This window comes from Urocitellus parryii, chromosome 3 (genome assembly GCF_045843805.1).
Source record: "Urocitellus parryii isolate mUroPar1 chromosome 3, mUroPar1.hap1, whole genome shotgun sequence".
Taxonomy (NCBI): domain Eukaryota; kingdom Metazoa; phylum Chordata; class Mammalia; order Rodentia; family Sciuridae; genus Urocitellus; species Urocitellus parryii.
In genome coordinates, this window is record NC_135533.1 from 20,153,285 (window position 1) to 20,172,298 (window position 19,014).

Below are 19,014 nucleotides of genomic sequence, written 5' to 3' on the forward strand. Positions count from 1 at the left end.
CATTTTAGTACTAACTGCTCACAAATGCCAGGTTCTGTGTTAAGTGCTTTATTTGGATTACCTCATTTAATCCTCATGACCACCTTATGAGGAAGACATTACTTTCATCTCCATTTTATAGACAAGGAAACTAAAGCTCAGAGACAAGACGAGAACTAGGACACAATTTTAGAGAATGTCCCTTTTAAAGGCTATTATGAAATAAAGAATAAGAAATATTCAACACAAGTGGTTAGAGAGAGACTAGTACTCTGTAGTACTTGGGAGAGTAGAGAGAATATCAACAAAACTGTCTAAACTGCCTCGTTCTTCTTACTACAAGCAGGTTATCACACCAGGTCTATAAATAAATTCTCTCTTGCAAAAGTCTCAAATAAATATTTGACTCAGGTATACCCTCTCTGGTCTCTTTTTGGTGCTGGGTATCCAATTCAGGGCCTTGTGCTTGCTAGGTGAGCACTCTACCTCTGAGCTCTATCCCCAGCCCACTTTGGTCTTTAATTGACAAGATGCAGGCCTCTGTCCTCTGGCCTCTCCCTTCTTTGTCAAACACTGTCTTCCACAGGCCTCGAAACCCAGACACTTCTGTTTTCTTCCCCTCTCCCTAATTGCTCCTTTTCAAGAACGTCACTCTCCACGAGTTCTTTATGTACTAGGAGTTCTTCTCCAGCCTCATATTTTCTTCAGGTGAGCTCATCCATCATTTCCATCTGCTACTGCCTCCAAACACGTCTCCCAGCATGATCATTCTCCTGGACTGTAGCCCTCAAACTTGACACGACTTCAGTGGAACCCATCATCTCCTTCCCTACTTCTCCCTGTTCACCACAGCAATGATTGGTTCACTTATCCCAGCAAACAATCCTCATCTTCCCTTCTCCCTCATATCCATCTGGGTCCCCTTCGTCTACCTCTTCTCTGTCTCTCAAGGGGCCTGCTTCTTCCCAGTGCCACTGTTATCCTCTACAGCTGGCCTTGTCATCTCTTCCCAAAGTTCCTAAAAACAACCCTCAACCCAGTGTCCTTTCCTCTAGTCCTTGACTCTTTCCCTCCAGACTGTCAACTCATGGAGGATAAGAACTGTTTCTAACTGACTGATGCCTGTCTGTATTCCAGATGCGTCATAAGAGCCAGCACAGGACAGGCAATAAATGAGTATTTGAATGAAGGAATAAATAATGAACTCTAGAACAAGGGGACAGGCCCGATCACAGATGTACATGCTGAAGAAATGAATGTCGATTACAATCTCTCATAATAACAAAATATTTTACACAAAACTATACTCTCAAAAAGGTAACCTTACCAACATAAAGATGAGAACATAAAGTAGTTACAAGCTGAAAGACAAGCTTTCACAGCTGACTTTGATAACACCACAGTAAAATGTATTTTATGCAAAAAATAGAAACCTGTTAAGATGAAAAAAGCATTTGTTCTTTAAACACACATCCAATTACCTGGCAGGCTTTAAAAACAGCCATAAATAAAACATTATTTACTCTCCCAGAGCTTCTACCAACTTCCTACCCGCAGCCATCCTACAAATCTCAAGTGCCACCATGAAGAAAGGCAGAGGGCTAAGAATAGAAAGTTAAGAATGGTCACATGTCCAAGGCAAGAAGTGTGTATGGTATAACTTACATCATCAAGCTGTGAAAAATGTTCAATATTTAAGGTGAGATAAAGACTATCTGAATCTAAATTTAACATCAGGGAACCTTGAATTAGTCATTTGGCTGGAAAACCCATGTTTGCAGCCAAAGAGCTGCCTCGCTTGGTCACGAAGCAAAGACATACACAAGGTAGAAAAGCAGTTCTGTTCTACTATTTATCTGCTGAGACCTTAATGCCAGCATTTTACATTTTCCCATTGACAGACAAAGGTATAACACAGAATATTTATTTCCCTACTGCTATGCTCTAAAAGGTAAAAAAGTACAAAGCTCAGACTTTACATGTCATATGAAAAAAATAAAAGAAATCAATGATATCAAAATGGTCTTCTTTTTCCTGCCTATACTTACAATCTGATTTTCATAACTAGCTCAGCTGACCTAGTATCTTGGACATAAATTCCAGTTATCTTCAAGGTTATCTAAAACCTACTTTTAAGGAACAGAGATAAGTTTTAGCACTTATTAATAACAAACTTCATGTAAAAAGAAGTTACTATTTGAAGAATGCTGACTAATTCTCCATCTGCAGTATGAAAAGAACAGGAAAAAAATTATTAGCAATTCAGAATGAAACACAGCAAAAATAACAGGAACACTGCACCGGGTCCTGGCTCCATCTCTCCTCTCCTGAGTCACTTCCCTCCTTGACAAGTTAGGCTTCTGAGTGCTGGAGAGATGACCTGGAATAAACTGCTTATTCTAATGTGTGGCAAATTAGTGACTAAAATTAGATAATAAATCGAGGCCTTCTTTCCTTGAGTTTAAATATCAGTGTCATCCTTTTAAAAGCCTTTCTCTCATTGTGAAAACAGTACTTCATCCGTGTGAAACATTTAAAAAATTATCTATAAATCTACTTTCCAGAGATAACCAAAGTTAAGATTTTCAGTGCATTTTCTTATTACTTTGTTGCATATTACCCTTAGTATGAATGTCAAGGCCTCTAGAGGAATTGTTTCCATAACTAAGTTTGAGTCTCAAGTGAGCTAATTAGAATCCATTTATTGTGTGGCTGCTGATCCCACTTCTTAACATGTCCAGTTATCTCTGAGATGCCTGCCATTGATCACAACGGGAGGTATGGGCTGGAGAATGGATATGTCTATGTCGGTACAAACACTGCCTTTTCCTGAGGAAAAACAAAAACAGGTCCAGGACATGAAACATCATCTTTGCACAAAGCAAACAGCAAACTTGTACACAGTGAAAAGAGACTCTTTTAATCTTAATTCTCCACCAACAAGCTTTGTGAACTATCACATTGTTCCAGCTTTTACATTTCTTTGGATAAATCTGGGATTAATAATAATGCCCCTGTCTGTGTTGAGCCCAGTGGTGAGATGCATTCGGGTGAGATACCAGATGGCAGACTGCCTTGCAAAGCAGGAATGCTACAAAACTGACTGTAAAACTCTGTGATGTTCATGATGCTATAAAGAATGTTCTAAAACTTAAGCATGCATAAGAATCATCTAAAACAGAGAGTCCTGTGGGCCCTATACCCAGAAATCCCAATTTAATCATAGCTCCCCGACCTATAGGGACAACTTGCATTTCTATCTCTTGAGTAACACTAGTTCTATGGATCCTTAGATGCCACTGTGAGTAGAATTGAGTCTTAAAGGAAAAAATAATCATAATTTAATTCTTCTAACTATATATCTTCTTCACATCTTTCTCAGAAACTCATTTGTTAAAATTCTTGAGCATTTACTATGTGCCTAGACCTAACTCTGGCTAAAAACATAAAGTTAACTCCCTTCTTACAAATTCACAGTCCAATCTAATTGGAGATTGTACTAAGAAGTATGGGCCAGGAGTAAAAGGAGCCCAGATAATATGAAGTACAAACAGAGACACACGAGAGGGCTTTAATCATGTCTGACACCACCCCCCGACACCACCAAGTGAAGAAATTAATTTGACACAAGTTCATTTGTTTTTGTAATGAAAAGATCCAGTGTCCATTTAAACTTGGATTACCTTTTGTATTATGTAACTAACAAGTGCACAGAAAATAGCAAGAACAAAGGCAGATCCTACTATCTGCCAAAAAGATATGACCTGATGCAGCCATGAAGGGTAACATCTACATAAAGTTATAACGACCCATGAAATAGACTTTATCTATTATCCCCTTAACTGGTCCCATCTCTTGTTTCAACCTGCTGTATTATGTAAAACAAAAGAATTTGAGAGCGGAATTTTTAAAAACCTGAATTTCAAGTATGAATCAAAGATTTAAGAAATGTCGTAGCTTTGGCCTATTCAAGATCCCTTTTTCTAGAGCTCACAAGCAAAGGACAATCTATAACTTCATGTTTACCAGATAACTATGAACATTATTTATAATACTAATTCACCTCATATGTTATGGCGCTATTATCAATTAGTTTAGTTAAGTCTTACAAGAATGTACGTAGACTTGGGACTTCCATGGTAATGAATTGTGTATCTTAGTTAACAATTAGAGTAATAAGTCCCATATGTGAAAGAATTAATTCCTTTCATTTGTTTTAAAAATATTTCAGTGAAGCTGTGGGGGACGTGCGTAGTTAAGAAAGAGTGGGATTTCTTCTATATGTCCCTGGTTCATCCTATTCGTACCCTTCAATATTTAATGGTTGGGTGTATTTAAAGCATGTTCTCACTGATACGTGTAATCAAAAGTAGAGATTTAATCAAATGGAATCATAATCACTGAAGTTAAATTTACTTGCTTCCCGCTTGCTTTGATTCGAATTAACTACTCATCTAAATTACATCGAGGCCCTTCCTGATTCCAAGCATGTCCAGGTGCTACATGCAGAGCTTGGGAATGGCTACAAGGAGCCACAAGGACAAATGCCTGACCTTGCTTCAAAGCTGCTCTTAAATGACTTTTCTGTAAAATAAAATGACCAATTTCTACCAAGTCCTGCATTTCAGATACTTGGAGAAGAGTAACTAAATTAGAAAGAAGAGATGAAAGGAAATGCCACTTATATGAAAAAGAAACACATGTCTGACTCTAGCCACAAATCTAAAAGAGATCCTGAGAAATATTCCATTTATTTCTCTTTCCATAAACACTGCACATATACCTGTGGACTGAGCCTTTAGACGTCCTCATGTATAAAACTATTTAATGAGAATGCTCTGTTGCATCAGTATGTCCTTCTACTGACTTATAGACTTCAAATTTTTAAAATATATTGTTTTTCAAATTTTAGAACAATTCAATGGATTTTTGAAAACCTACAACCTTCACAGGCTGAAAAACCCCAGGAAAAAGTTTTAGGAAATGAGGCAAATATCAACCTTGAAAAGAACCATGACTATAAAGTAAATGATTCAGTGTTACGATTATTCAGCAAGCCTGCAGCTGACCCTGACAAGGAAGTACATGGCAGATACACTGGCAGAGGAAGGAAAGAGATGTACAACCCATTACAGTACAGTGTAATAACTGGCATATCTGATGAAAGAGTGTGCCCCTCCTTCACATCCCAGATGTTCCAAAGATATCCAGTAGCCCCTCCCCTTCATCAGCAGTTTTGCTTTCTGTGGTTTCAGTTACCCATTGTCAACTGTAGTCCTAAAGTATTAAATGGAAAATTCCAGAAAGAGACAATTCAAATGTTTAAAATCATGTGCTATTGAGATGAGCACACCCACTCTGTACACATTAGCTACTCAGTAGCTATCTCAGTCATCAGACCAACTGTCATGGTATGCTCGTGCCCAGGTAACCTCTGCAAGTGGCCTAATGCCACCTCACACCCTAGGTTTCTACCTCACTTTACCTCATCCTGTAGGCACTGTATCATCTCACGTTATCACTAGAAAGGTGAGCATACTATAATAAGGTATTTTGAGAGAGAATGACCACATTACCGTAAATTTTATCACAGTATATTGTTAAATTTTTTTTCTATTTTATTAATTACTGTTCATCTCTTACAGTGCCTAATTTATAAATTAAACTTCATCATAAATATTTATATGAAGGAAAAAACATAATATATGTTTGATTTGTTACTCTTCATGGTTTCAGGCATCCACTGGGGGTCTTGGTATCCCCCCAGATAAGATGATATTACTGTAAATATAGAAGTTCCCCAGCTTATAATGGTTTAGAACCAATAGATAATGTTGCAAAAGCAATATGCATTCAGTGGAAACCATTCTTCAAATTTCAAATTTTGGTTTTTTCCTGTTCTACCTTTCAAAGATAGGACAATACTGGCTGATGGGCAGCGGCAGTCAGCCATAGCTCCCATCAGCCACCCAACCAGCAGGATAACAACTAATACTCCACAGTATTATGTTACTAGGCTATAATGTTCAGTAAGTTAGGTGTATTAAGTGCATTTTTAAGATGATATTTTCAACTTACAATGGATTTACTGCAGTAAAACATCATAAGTCAAGGTACATCTGCATTAAGAATGAGGCTATTTATATACTAAAAGAAAGTCTGGAAGTGTTTATTTATAATCTAAGAATAGAGAAGATCTAAGTTTAACACATAATCCACAAGCTATAATTATAATAAAATAGAGCCTCATAAAAATAAAGCTAATATCTACATGGTCAGAAACATCACAAAGTCAAAGCACAATAAACTATGGAAAAGTTGTGAAATAAATCTAAAGAACTGATTTCCTAAATATATAAAGAGCTTTGGCAACTCAATAAAAGACATAGTAGAAAATAGACAATTTATTGAAAAATAAATAAACAATACCTGAAGTTTATAACTTTAAGACATCAAACATCAAAAAAAAATAAAGATAATGGAATAGTAAAGCACACTGTACCCATACTTTGCTTCATTATCATTTTCATGGCTGGTTTTATCTATATCTTCACCTGCTCTCAATCCCACTTATAATATATGTTTGGTTTGTTATTCTTCATGGTTTCAGGCATCCACTGGGGTTCTTGGTATCCCCCCAGTTGCCTTACTTTATTATAGATATAACCCAGATATTGCAACAAAATTTTTCTAAACAAATGAAAATTTAACTTACTCAGAAGAAAAATAAAATCCAAACCACAGTGAAAATATCATTTTTTACCTTTCAGATTGGCAAAGATAAAAACATCTGATAATACAATATGTTATCAGAGGAATATAGGAGCACGCAAACATTACCCATGACATGAAAAACCGCTATCATCTCTTAAAAAAAAAAAAAAGCATACTTGGCAATACTCATCAAAATTTAATCAACCATAGAGGTCAGCAAACACTGTGAAAATGGCACATGGAAATGCTGGCCACTCTCCTCACATCTTACATGCCAATGCCATATTAACTGCACAAGTAGAAGAATAAATGGTAGGTGCTATCAAACAAATGGTACCTGACAACTGTAACTATTATACAACAATAATAAAAAGTTTCCTTACTTTATTATCAAAATAATAAAAGCAACTTCCTAATACCCAACTACCCATATTAGATAGTATACCCAGTCATATGTTTTCATGGCACGTGAAACACAGGCTACTTCCTAACACCCTCATACCCACACTAGATAGCAAACCCAGAACCATATGCTTGTATGGCACACTTTGTCTATAGCTCTTATCATAATTTGTAACATTTATCTGAACATTCTCTGAATAATGCTTTTCTTTAAATTCCATGAGGATAGGGACCATGTTTGATCTGTTTAGCACTTTAGTCCAGTGTCTGGTCCCTGGCAGACACTTGCTATGTGCAGAATTCATTTTTTCATTCAACAAATATTTGTTATAGGTCAGGTGGACACTGTGTTAGGTTGTGCAGGTATGGGGCTGAACAAGGTAGACTAGTTCTCTTTTCCTTTCTAGGTTCAGTTGAAAAACTAACCACACATACATACATACATACATACACATACACACACACACACACACACACACACACACACAGATACATTAATTATTTTAAAAAAAAACTTAAATGTCCAGTTGGCCTACAAATAGGTGTTAATTTTCCCATACTAAAATTTACTTTAATGGTGATTTTAAACCCCCAGAGGCATTTTTATTTATAAAGATTTCTTCTGATTAAAATATCTTGAATATAAATTTAATTTTTAAGTAATAAATGTATTTAAATATATTTTATTATATGAAATATATTTTACATAATAAAATATATTTCAGTATAACTTAATATATATTATAAAATAGGGGGAGGAATAAAACCTATAGCCTTGCTACCCAAACACAATTACTTTAAGGATTAAAGTATTTCTTTCCTGTGTTTTCCATGAACTTTCTTCCATGCCACAGGAGCACAAAACAAGTAATTTCTCTGTTTTTCATAGCTGACATTCAATTTTCCTTCTTCATATAGAGGTCAATGGATATTGCAAAAAGATATCTCTGGCAGCTGTGGCTCCAACTCATTCAATTCTTTCCGCCACCTTTAAGACCAACAGTTTTACCAAAGTGGAGTGTGCCTTCAGCATCTCCTCATGTAATAATCTGTGTGTGTGTGTTGCTGGGGATTGAATTCAGGGCTTTGCATATGTTAGGCAAGCACTCTAGAACTGTGCTACATACTTAGTCCTTTTTATTTTGAGACAGGTCTCACTAAATTGCCCAGACTGGCCTTGAATTTGAAATTCTCCAAAGGAGGTGGGATTACAGGTGCCCACCACACCCAGCCTCTGCAGTGAAATTGTGCCTTCACATGTTAAACAGAAAAATAGATGGAGTGGTTAGCTGCCTTACAGATGACAACCATTCTCTTTCCCACATTCTTCTCTCTTCCTATTCTTGACAAGATTTCACCACATCTTTGAGAAAGATTTTCATTCCATCTCTTCCTCATGCTTTTTCTTATTTGCTAAATATTAGAGAACTTCCAGCTTCTTTGCCACACACAAAAAAAGATATGAAAATATTTATGTTATAGATTTTTGGAAAGAATCAACAATTAAGCAATAGAAGTTGAAGAAACTGGTTCTGAACTGTTGAGGCTGCAGGCCACATTTGTCATCTGAAGCTGAAGACACCACCTTCCTTTCTGAGAAAACAATGGGTGGCAGATGACTCTGGTAGATTAGCAAAAGCATATATTACCCTAATGTTTACGGAACTACTGATACTAGTAGTTGAATACATTCCTTTAACAGTAGGTAGAGGCTTATAGATACCAACAGATTATGAATGAACAGAAAAGATATGTCTCCTATAAAGAGACAATAGATAGCTTAGGAGATAAAAATAAAGTAAAATCCTAAGTGGGTCATCAAAGTGATTTTTCAAAATATATTTTTAGTTGTAGATGAACACAATTTTTTAATTTAATTTAATTTTTTTGATGTGTTGATGAGAATGGAACCCAGTGCCTCATATATGCAATGCAAGCGCTCTGCCCCTGAGCCACAATCCCAGCCCCACCAAAGTGATTTTTAAAACTGGCTGAGGAAGTATTCTGACTCTGTAGGAATTAAAGCAAGACAGAATTCATTATCCTAGTTTTTTCCATATTTCTAGCAAAATAGCACACAACATTAATTCTCTCTACATAAAGACAAATGAAAACAGGCCTGCAATGCCTCGCTACCAGAATATATTTAAAAAGACGTGGAGGAACAATGAAATTTTTAGGGAAAGTTACACTACTGGTATCCTCCTTCAGAGAAGCATTTACATACTAATGTTATGGAACAGGCCATTTGCGGGGTGGGAGAGTAAGGAAATATGCATGTTAGGGAGGTATCATGTTTTTTTTTTTTATGCTGTGCTCCAACTTTCTTTAAGAAAAACAGATTCTTATATCTTGAATAGTAAAACAATGATACAATGATAATACAATAATAATAATAGCAAGTGCTGCGATTCTACTTTTCTCTGAAATAAATGCCTCCCTAATGAAGTTCTGCACACACAAAACATCATGCAAGCTTCAAGGGATAATTTGACAATATCCTTTCTAAAATTCCAATCCACTAGAAGCAACAATGCTAATCACTTTCGAATGATTGTGATTAATTCAAAGGAATTAATTCCTGAGGAGTTTTAAAGCGTTTAATAGCACACAAGTACCAAAGACTAGCTCAAAATTATCAGTCATTTGGAATCCCAGCCCAAGAATTTAATCTTTGATCTCCTAACAAAGTGATTCACCCCAAATATTTGCCTTTTCTGTAATTTTTATCTCATAACAAAGAGTTTAGGCCTAGAATTTTTAAATTTGTATGTTTTATAAAATGGGATTATGTTATAGATAAGAAGCTGAGGAAAACATCATGTTCACTTGTTAGTATCCCATATACCCTGCCCACAAAAGCCTTTTAAAATACTGACAAAAAAAAAAAAAAATGAAACTTAAAGAGAGAGGTGGGAAAAAACCTTCTGCTGACTCATTCCTCACAGAGAAACATTTAGTATTTCCTGGGGCAGTGAGCTCAATTTCTACTTCTAGTGCTGTAATTTCCACTCCTGAATTCTGGAAAGGACTGAGGCAATAGAAGAGGAAGAGGTCAAAACCCTTTGAAAGACAGGATGTTTTTAAGAGTACTGTAATGAGATCTGCAGAAAAGGTATTGATCTGTGCCCTTTTGCTTTATTTCCAGTATATATTATAGTAATGCTATTTCCCTATGAAAGTTCAGCATATTTGTCCAGGGACTTCAGCAACAGGGTAAATAACAAACCAGAATTTTAGAGTATTCATTAGTAAGGAGTCAAAAGGTATTCATGGAAACCCAGGAACCAGGCAAAGAAAGAAGAAAAGTTCAATTTAGAATCATATCCTGACTTCTCTGAATCATGACATGAGTGATCAAAAACATGGAAACAAGAAGGCACCAGTCATGAACAAACAGGTGTGTTCACACACACAGGTGTGTAGGCAGTGTGCGTATGGTGCTATTACACTAAACACCATCCAAATAAACTTGGCTACAGCTAGCAACCCTGTAACACAGATCACAAAGTCAGAATACAAAGTCAGATTTGCTTTCCAAAACCCATGCTCATCAATAATTTGCTGCAAAAAACATTGTGTGACTGGAGAGGGTTAGACAATAGTTTTTTCCACCAATCACAGTACTTCTAAATGAAGTTCACAAGGGAATTATTTTTTAATGAGTTGTAAAGTACAATTAAAATCAATGTTATGTAGATACACAAAAGAATATAAAAAATATAAATAGAGTATCAGTTTTTCCACAAAAGTAAAATGTCTATGGAAGTCTATACTAAATGAGCTATGATTGTTTCTCCTCAAATCTGCTTAACTTCTTTTTAAAATATTTAAAAGTACTCAGTACAATGAGTAGAATTTCCCTCACAGCATGTCAATAAGATGATGACCCCTCTACACATTGCCACCTCTCAGGGGCTCACACCATTGAGCAAACAAGAAGACATCCTCTCCTCTGACTGCTATTCTCAGGTGACACTGTCATTTCCACTCACGTTTTCCCTCCATGCCAAGTGCCTGCCTGGTGTATGTGGGAGTTTGGGGACAGAAGTAGGGGCAGAAGGTGCTGGGGTTATGGCTCAGTGGTAGAGCACTTGTTAGCATGTGTGAGGCAATGGGTTTGATCCTCAGCAGCACATAAAAATAAATAGAAGGATAGATAAAGTAGAGATGTTGTGTCCATCTACAACTAAAAGAAGGAAGGAAAGAAGGAAGGAAGGAAGGAAGGAAGGAAGGAAGGAAGGAAGGAAGGAAGGAAGGAAGGAAGGAAGGAAGGAAAGAATAGTAGGGGCAGAAATCCCTTTATAGTGAATCCTTGATTTTCCAGGAAAGCCCCAATTTCATGGATGACACTGGTCTAAAATCCGGTTTGACAAACATGATTGCACAATGTATGATAGTCAAAGAGTTAGGATCAGAATATAATCTCCACATTTTCTTTAGGAAACAAAAGTTATGAAACCCAAATTCTACTGATTGTTTTAAATAATTATAGGAATTCCTGAGACTTGATCTGCCTATTGGCCAATATCACCACATGTTAAAAAAGAAAGTCTGAGGCAACAGAAGACCAAGGACTTTAGAATCAAATGGACTTGTAACTGGACTCTACGACCAGCCTCCTGAGCTATAAACTTAGGCTAATTACTTAGTCTCTGAGCCCCAGTTCTCCTAAGTATAAAATATGAGTAGTAATAACTAGTTCACAGAATTACAGTGAAAATCAAATGAGATAACATACGTAAATCACCTTGAAAACTGCTTAGTTCTAGTGCATGTTCAATACCAGCTATGTTCTTTCAATTTCTTTATTCACTCCATGTCGTTGAATATAAACTTTTGTTAGATATGTCTGTAGCTTTCATTCAATGTATGTGAATAAGAACAATATGACTTAAAATTCCTCACAGTAAAAAACAGACAGCTAAAATATGTCTAGTCAAGCTGTTTCACCCATGTTTGTATGAGATATAGTATTCTAAGTTTCAGAAGATAACACCAAGATAAGTTACTTATGCTGAACCCTAGAAAATACATGATAAATAAGAGTTATCAAAAACACAAGTGACACCTCCATCTACCTTGGCTGGTTCTCCACAGTGAGGTTCTCTCCCCTCTGATAGCCACTGTCTGCCACCTGGGTGGTAGACCTCTTCACAATTTGCTTTAACTCCTGCTCTAAGCGCTCCTTGATAGCCTTCACCGTCTCTGGTATCTTCTTCAGTTTGGCCAGCCCCTTGATGAGGATACCCATAAAAAGGGTACTGTTCTCCTCTGGATCCAATTCCAAATCCTCCTTGAGATCCTGCAGGTTTATCTCCTTCACTGCAAAATAAACAATAATATTGATAATACTAGTAATACTTTTACATTATAAAATCCCAAAACAGATGCATAATAAATGAGATTACTCCTTTGATTCCTTCCTTAAAGGAATCAAAGATTGTTGTTGTTGTTGTTGTTGTTGTTGTTGTTGGGGTCTTTTTGTTTGGTTGTTTTTTGTTTGTTTATTTTGGGTACTGGGGATTGAACCCAGAGGCATCTTTTTTAACATATAAACATTTTAACATTTGTTGTTGTTACTTAACCACTGAGCTACATCCCCTACATCCCGAGCCCTTTTCATTTTCTATTTTGAGACAGGATCTCCTCACTTAGTTGCTAAGGGTGGTCTCAAACTTGTAATCCTCCTGTCTCAGCCTCCCAAGTCACTGGGATTACAGGTGTGCACCACCATACCCAGCTCAAAGATTTTTTACAATCAAATGAATTTACATAGTAATTATCCAAGAGTCACAAAATGATATTTATATTCCTCAAATCATACCCAGTAGTTAGTAGCAAGTGGTAGAAGCAACTAAAATTGAGTATGCAGATCTCCACAGGAAGTTGTTCTTAGGTAACTTCTGACAAGCATCCATTGATATTTAATAGGCACCAGTTCTTTATAAAATGCCATGTATGCTGTTACAGGACAATTCTAAAAAGCCAGACCCCAACCTGAAGTTCATATTCATTGGTCAGAAGTAATAAGCAGCTGGAGTAAAATATATTACAAATCCATATAAGGGAGCATAAGTTAAGATTGTAACAAATGAAAAAGAAATCTGGAGAAACAAAAGGAAGAAAATATGTACAAGTGAGACAAGATTTCAAAGAAAAAAAAGTAATGAAAACATATTGCATAAATACAAAAGAAGACCTCCTATTTTTTCTTTAAAGATTTGCCTGGAATAACATTATCTACTAAACACAGACTCTGCTAATAATCCATAATAATCTTTTGAGAAGTAATATTATAGGTTAAAAACACACACACACACAACTTGACATATGAATTTTGGGGTTTCACCCCTAGAAAAAAGAATCACAAGTTACAAACCTCTGGCTTAAAAGTAATTATTTTAATTTATTATGGCAGGAATGAAAGGAACAAAAGCCAAAGTGAGTACAAGTCCAAAGATGAAAGCCAACTGTTAAAAGTTTTCCCCATTAGTCATCCTTCAAAACAAATGGAAGGATTTTACAACATGTTTACAACCTAAAGGGATGGATGCGCTCTTCTCAGTAGATTCAAGTTCCAATGGACTATAAGCCACTATAAATTGTTCATCACCACTGGAATCTTACTGAAATCTAACCAGGGAAGATTGAAAATACCCCAGTATATGGAGTAAAGGCCACTATACAGAGCCTTTAAAACCTCTACTTTAAACAATATAAAATCCTCTGCCCTCTGTCCTGTCCCTTTTAGGGAACTCCCAATTCATAACATGTTCTTAAGGAGGATTCTAGAAAGACGGCAAAATAAGAAGCACCAAGAATCTCTCTCCTCACCTAGACAACAATTGTACTGACAGAGCCTATCTGATTTAACTACTGTCATATGTCACAAAATGAAGTTTCAGTCAATAACAGATCACATATATGATAGTGGTTCCATAACACTGCATTGCCTAATGACATCACGGCCATACAGTCTATGATTTTTACCCAAGGACAAAAATCACCAAATGATGCATTTCTCAGAAAGTATCCCCATCCTTAAAGGACTCATGGAACTCTGGAGTCTACTGAAAGCTTGTTGTAACTTCTATGTGAATGCTTGGATGGACGGTAAACCATAGTTAATGTCAGTCAATTTCAGTTCTTAGTACAGTTACAGCTACCCATCCACCCCCACCCCAGACCCCTGGCAGGCAGCTGTTAACATATTTATGGGGCAACTCAGACAAAGCTGGCAGGACATAGAATGGGTCAAAAAGGATCTTATCCTACAAATATTTGGGAATCTATGTTGTTATTGCTGATTTCTTCCTCTGTTCATGGAGGTGCAGACAGAGATGAGCTGCCATTATTGTTGCCCTTCTCCAATTTTTCAAGCCCCTCTTGCTTTGGCTGAAGTGACTTCCAGGGAGTTTGAGGGCCAGAACCTTCCTTCCACTCCTTCATTTTTCTCTCTCTCCTCTTTTGGGTACAAGGCATTAAAGACTAAAATTTTCAAAAACAACTTCATGTACAAAATGATTGCACATGACCAAGAAAAGGTATGGGTAAACATTACATTTACTCCCAGGCACATACTTAGGACTGAGATAACCTATAACAACAACAGAAGCAGCAAACCCTAGAAAAGGAGGAGAATCTGATTTCCAGAGTCACCAAATTATCATGATTAAATTCCCAATTTTAAACAAACAAAAAAAAAATGGCAAGACATACAAAGAAAGAGGAGAATATGACCCATTCAAAGGAAAAAAAACATATTTATAGAAACTGTCCTTTAAAAAGAACTAATGGGAGATCTACTCAACAAAGACTATAAAATATCTTAAAGATGCTCAAGAACATCCTGTATGAACAAAATGGCAATATCAACAAAGAGACAGGAACCAAATTTAAATTCTTAAGCTGAAAAATACAATAATTGGAAAAAAATTTCACTAGAGGAATCCAAAGGCAGATGAGAGCAGGCAGAAGAAAGAATCTATAAACTTTAATATAGGGCAAAGGACATTATAAATTTTGAGAAGCCAAAAAAAAAAATGCAAGAAATGTAAAGAGGTTTTTTGTCTTTTGTCTTTTATTCTGTAAATGCACATTTTCTATTAAATTAAGATGCTAATGCACTTAAAAGAAGAATCAGTTTATGATTTGGGGCATACAACATAAAAATGTAATTTTATGACATCAAAAATCAAAAGCAGGGATGGGGCTGTAGCTTAGCAGCAGAATGCTTGCCTAGCATGCATGAGGCACTGGGTTTGAGCCTCAGCACCACATAAAAATAAAATAAAATAAAGGCATTCTGTCCATCTACAACTCCAAAAAAAAATTTTTTTAAATCAAAAGCAGTTGACTCATAGTGGTTAATAGAGCTAAGATTTTGTACAACTTTTTATATGTTATTGAAGTTTATCTGACATAAATTCAAGTTAGTGATATAACCTCAGAATGTTTAAACACAATGGTAACCTCAAAGAAAATAGCTATAGAATGCACAGAAAGAAAAATGAAAAGGAATTTAAATGTTTCACTATAAAAATATCAACTAAACACAAAAGAAGAGGGGCAAAAGGAAGCTGTAGGGCATAAAGAAAACAAATGTCAAAATGACAACAATAAGTCTGTCCTTATCAGTAATTACTTTAAATGTAAATGGATTAAACTCTTCAACCAAAAGGCAGAGATTGGCAGAATGGATTTTAAAAACTTGTGATCCAACTATGAGCTGTTTACAAAGACACAAAGAAACTAAAAGCAAAGTAATAGAAAAAGATATTCCATGGAAATAGTAACAAAAAGAGACCAAGACTGTAGTAAAAATATAAAACAAAATGGACTTGAAATTTTAAAAAGATTACAAGAGGCAAAGAATATATTAACAAAAATTTCACTATAGAAATAAAATATAACAATTATAAACATCATATGCCCAATGAAAGACTATGAAATGAAGACTACACATAAAGCAGAAATGAAGGAAGAAAGGAACTGTATAATAATGGAGTTAAATACTCCATGCTCAATGGATAGAAAACCAGACATATGTAAGGAAATAGAGGACTTTTAAATAACATAATAATCCACAAATTACTAACAAACTGAAGCAGCAGCAGACTAATAAGGTTATGCACCAAAACCAGAAGGGATTTATTCCTGGAAAGCAAGGATGATTGAACATATGAATAATCAACGTAATACACCACGTTCACAGAATTGGTAAGGATGGAGAGACACTTGATGACCTAAGTTGATCCAGAAAAAGCATATGACATAATTCAACACATTTTCATGATTAAAACAATCAACAAACTAGTAACAAAAGGAAAGTAAATTTAAAAAAATAAAAGCTACATATGAGTAACACTATGTGTGATCCTAGATGGACAAATTCTGAACACCTACCAAAACTAAATCATGAAGAAATAGAAAATCCAAATAGACTTATAACAAGTAAGGAGATTAAATTGAAGATCTCCTGACAAAAGCCCAGAATCTGATGCTTCACAATGAATTCTACCAAACATTAATAGAAGAACTGAAACCAATCCTTCTCATGCTTTTCAAAAAAAAAAAAAATTGAATAGGAAGGAAAACTTCCTAATTCATTCAATGAAATCAGCATTATACTGATACCAAAGCCAGTAAAAGATACTATAAGAAAACTACAAACCTACTTCCCTAATACAATTCTTAAACATATATTTGAACACCCATATTTATGGCAGCATTATTCAGTCACAATTGCCAAAATGTGGAAGTAAATTAAGTGCCCATCGACACACAAAAGGCTAACCAAAATGTGATACATTCAAACAATAGCATATTGGCTTTATAAAGGAAGGGACCTAATACATTCTAACATGAATGAATCTTGAAAACACTATGCAAAGTGAAACAAGCCAGTCATAAAATATATAAAACATAAATACTGTATGATTTTACTTACAATGAATTAAGTACTAAGAGTAGACAAATTCTTAGAAACAGAAAGAAGAATGTTGGTTGCCAGAGGTAGCAAAGGGAGTAGCAAAGAGGAAGTTACTGCTTAACCGGTACAGAGTTCCAGTTTTACAAGATGAAAGAGTTATGTAGATGGATAGTGGCAATGGTTCACTATGAATGTATTTAATATCATTAAGCGCACACTTAAAAATGGTTACAATGATTAGTTTTACATTGTGTGTATTTTACCATAACAAAAATTGTATTTATATATGAGCCAAAGATATTTTAATTACATACAAAATAAAATTACTTGCACAAGTTCATTCTTATGTGAACAAATCCTCTATATTTATCTGTGTTTTATTAGACTCTCTATTTGTCCAAAATTCACAAAGAAAGAGAAGGATATAAAGAATAAGCAGATTCTTGTGGCCTTCCTTGCAAGGCAGAGAGCATTTGATGATATGCTACTTAAGTATACTTTTCTAATATTAGTGAAATTAGCAGTAGTACCAAAAAGCCGCAAACTTTAAGGATGACAATTCTGAAGGCAATTTTTTAAAAAATTATCAATATTTCCAAATGTGACATTTCAAGAAGAGACATGTGATTTTATTTTATACATGAAGAAGCTAGACACCTTAGGCCACAGACGTGTACTTTCTGGACTAACCAGCAGCACAATGAGGAGAGGAAAGTACTTAGCAAAGGAGCCATTTAAATTCAGAAGCCTGAGGAATGAAACATCTGCTTGCTACAGGAAGAAAGAAAAGCAATAGAAATTTAGCTGAGACAAAATGTTCTTCAAAATGGAGCACATTTGAGTCACAAACATGACACATACAAAAAGCCACCTTAATATCAGCTACCTGCCACAAAGGTGATTGGTGATAAGGTAAATGTGGTTTAAATCAATAAAGCCTGAGATTACATGGCATATAGCTACTTATATGCACACTAATATGATAGATGGCCCATTAAAAAGCAACAAATAAGCAAGGTATGAATAATAAAATTCCACAGCCCCAACTGGTACATTTGTTTAGAATCTTATCTTTCTATTTGTCTCCTGAAATCTCCTAGAGCATAAACATTGAAAAGATCCAATATTAATTAATTTATATTATCTATTTCACTTACATCAGCTGAAAATTAAATGGCAATTTAAAAGGATAATATAATCAACCATGACTAGTCTAATATTCACTAACCCTGTGAGGTCAGATAGAATTATTGGAGCTTTAAAAAAAAAAAGGCTTTCTATAAAAATAAGTTAACTGAAATTCAACAAAGCCTCACACAATAATTAGGACAAAATGTACAGATTCAGTACAGACTACTGAATCCCAGATCATCCCTTAGTATCTTTATTGCTATGGTTTGAAACACTTTAAAATAGAATTACTTCACTTTACTTCACTGCCTTTCCCAATACTCTTCCTCTTTTTTTTTTTTTTTTTTTGAGCTGATTTTACCAGGTGGAAATTCCTCAAATTTAGTTCTGAATCTTACCAAAAAGATAGTGCTAAATTTAAAAAAAAAAAAAAAAAAAACTTTGATGTCCTTTGACCAATTCTTTCCACAAAAATCCCACTGGCCACAAGGGTTTCTTATTACTCACACCCCTTTACTATATATTGATCTGATACACAGGTATATATGCCTAAGTGGATGCAAACCATGTTGGGGCTAAGCATGGAATCATGGAAATGGGATTTAATGGGACTCATGATATGATTAACTGGATGATATCTAAGGTCATCTCAAGCACTAAAATTCCATAATTCCATTAATTTTAGTTTAAATCTGTTTACATGACTGATAGCAACTTACATGTATACTTATAGTTCAGATAACACATTTTAAAAAAGTAAAAGAAATAATCCATTCATGTGGTCAAATATTTTATTTAAAAAGCTACCTTGCCTGACATTGAGAAACAATCTACACCACCGGTTCATGGTTGCT

At 35.3% G+C, this 19,014-nt stretch overlaps 1 protein-coding gene across 1 annotated transcript in view; it reads right to left on the reverse strand.

Annotated features, from left to right (window-relative positions):
* Positions 1–19,014, reverse strand: part of Exoc4 (exocyst complex component 4) — a 783,024-nt gene that overhangs the window by 668,536 nt on the left and 95,474 nt on the right. Inside the window, exon 6 of the mRNA XM_026392784.2 lies at positions 12,177–12,420. Within this exon, the coding sequence (XP_026248569.1) occupies positions 12,177–12,420 (244 nt within the window). The remainder of the gene's footprint in view (positions 1–12,176; positions 12,421–19,014) is intronic.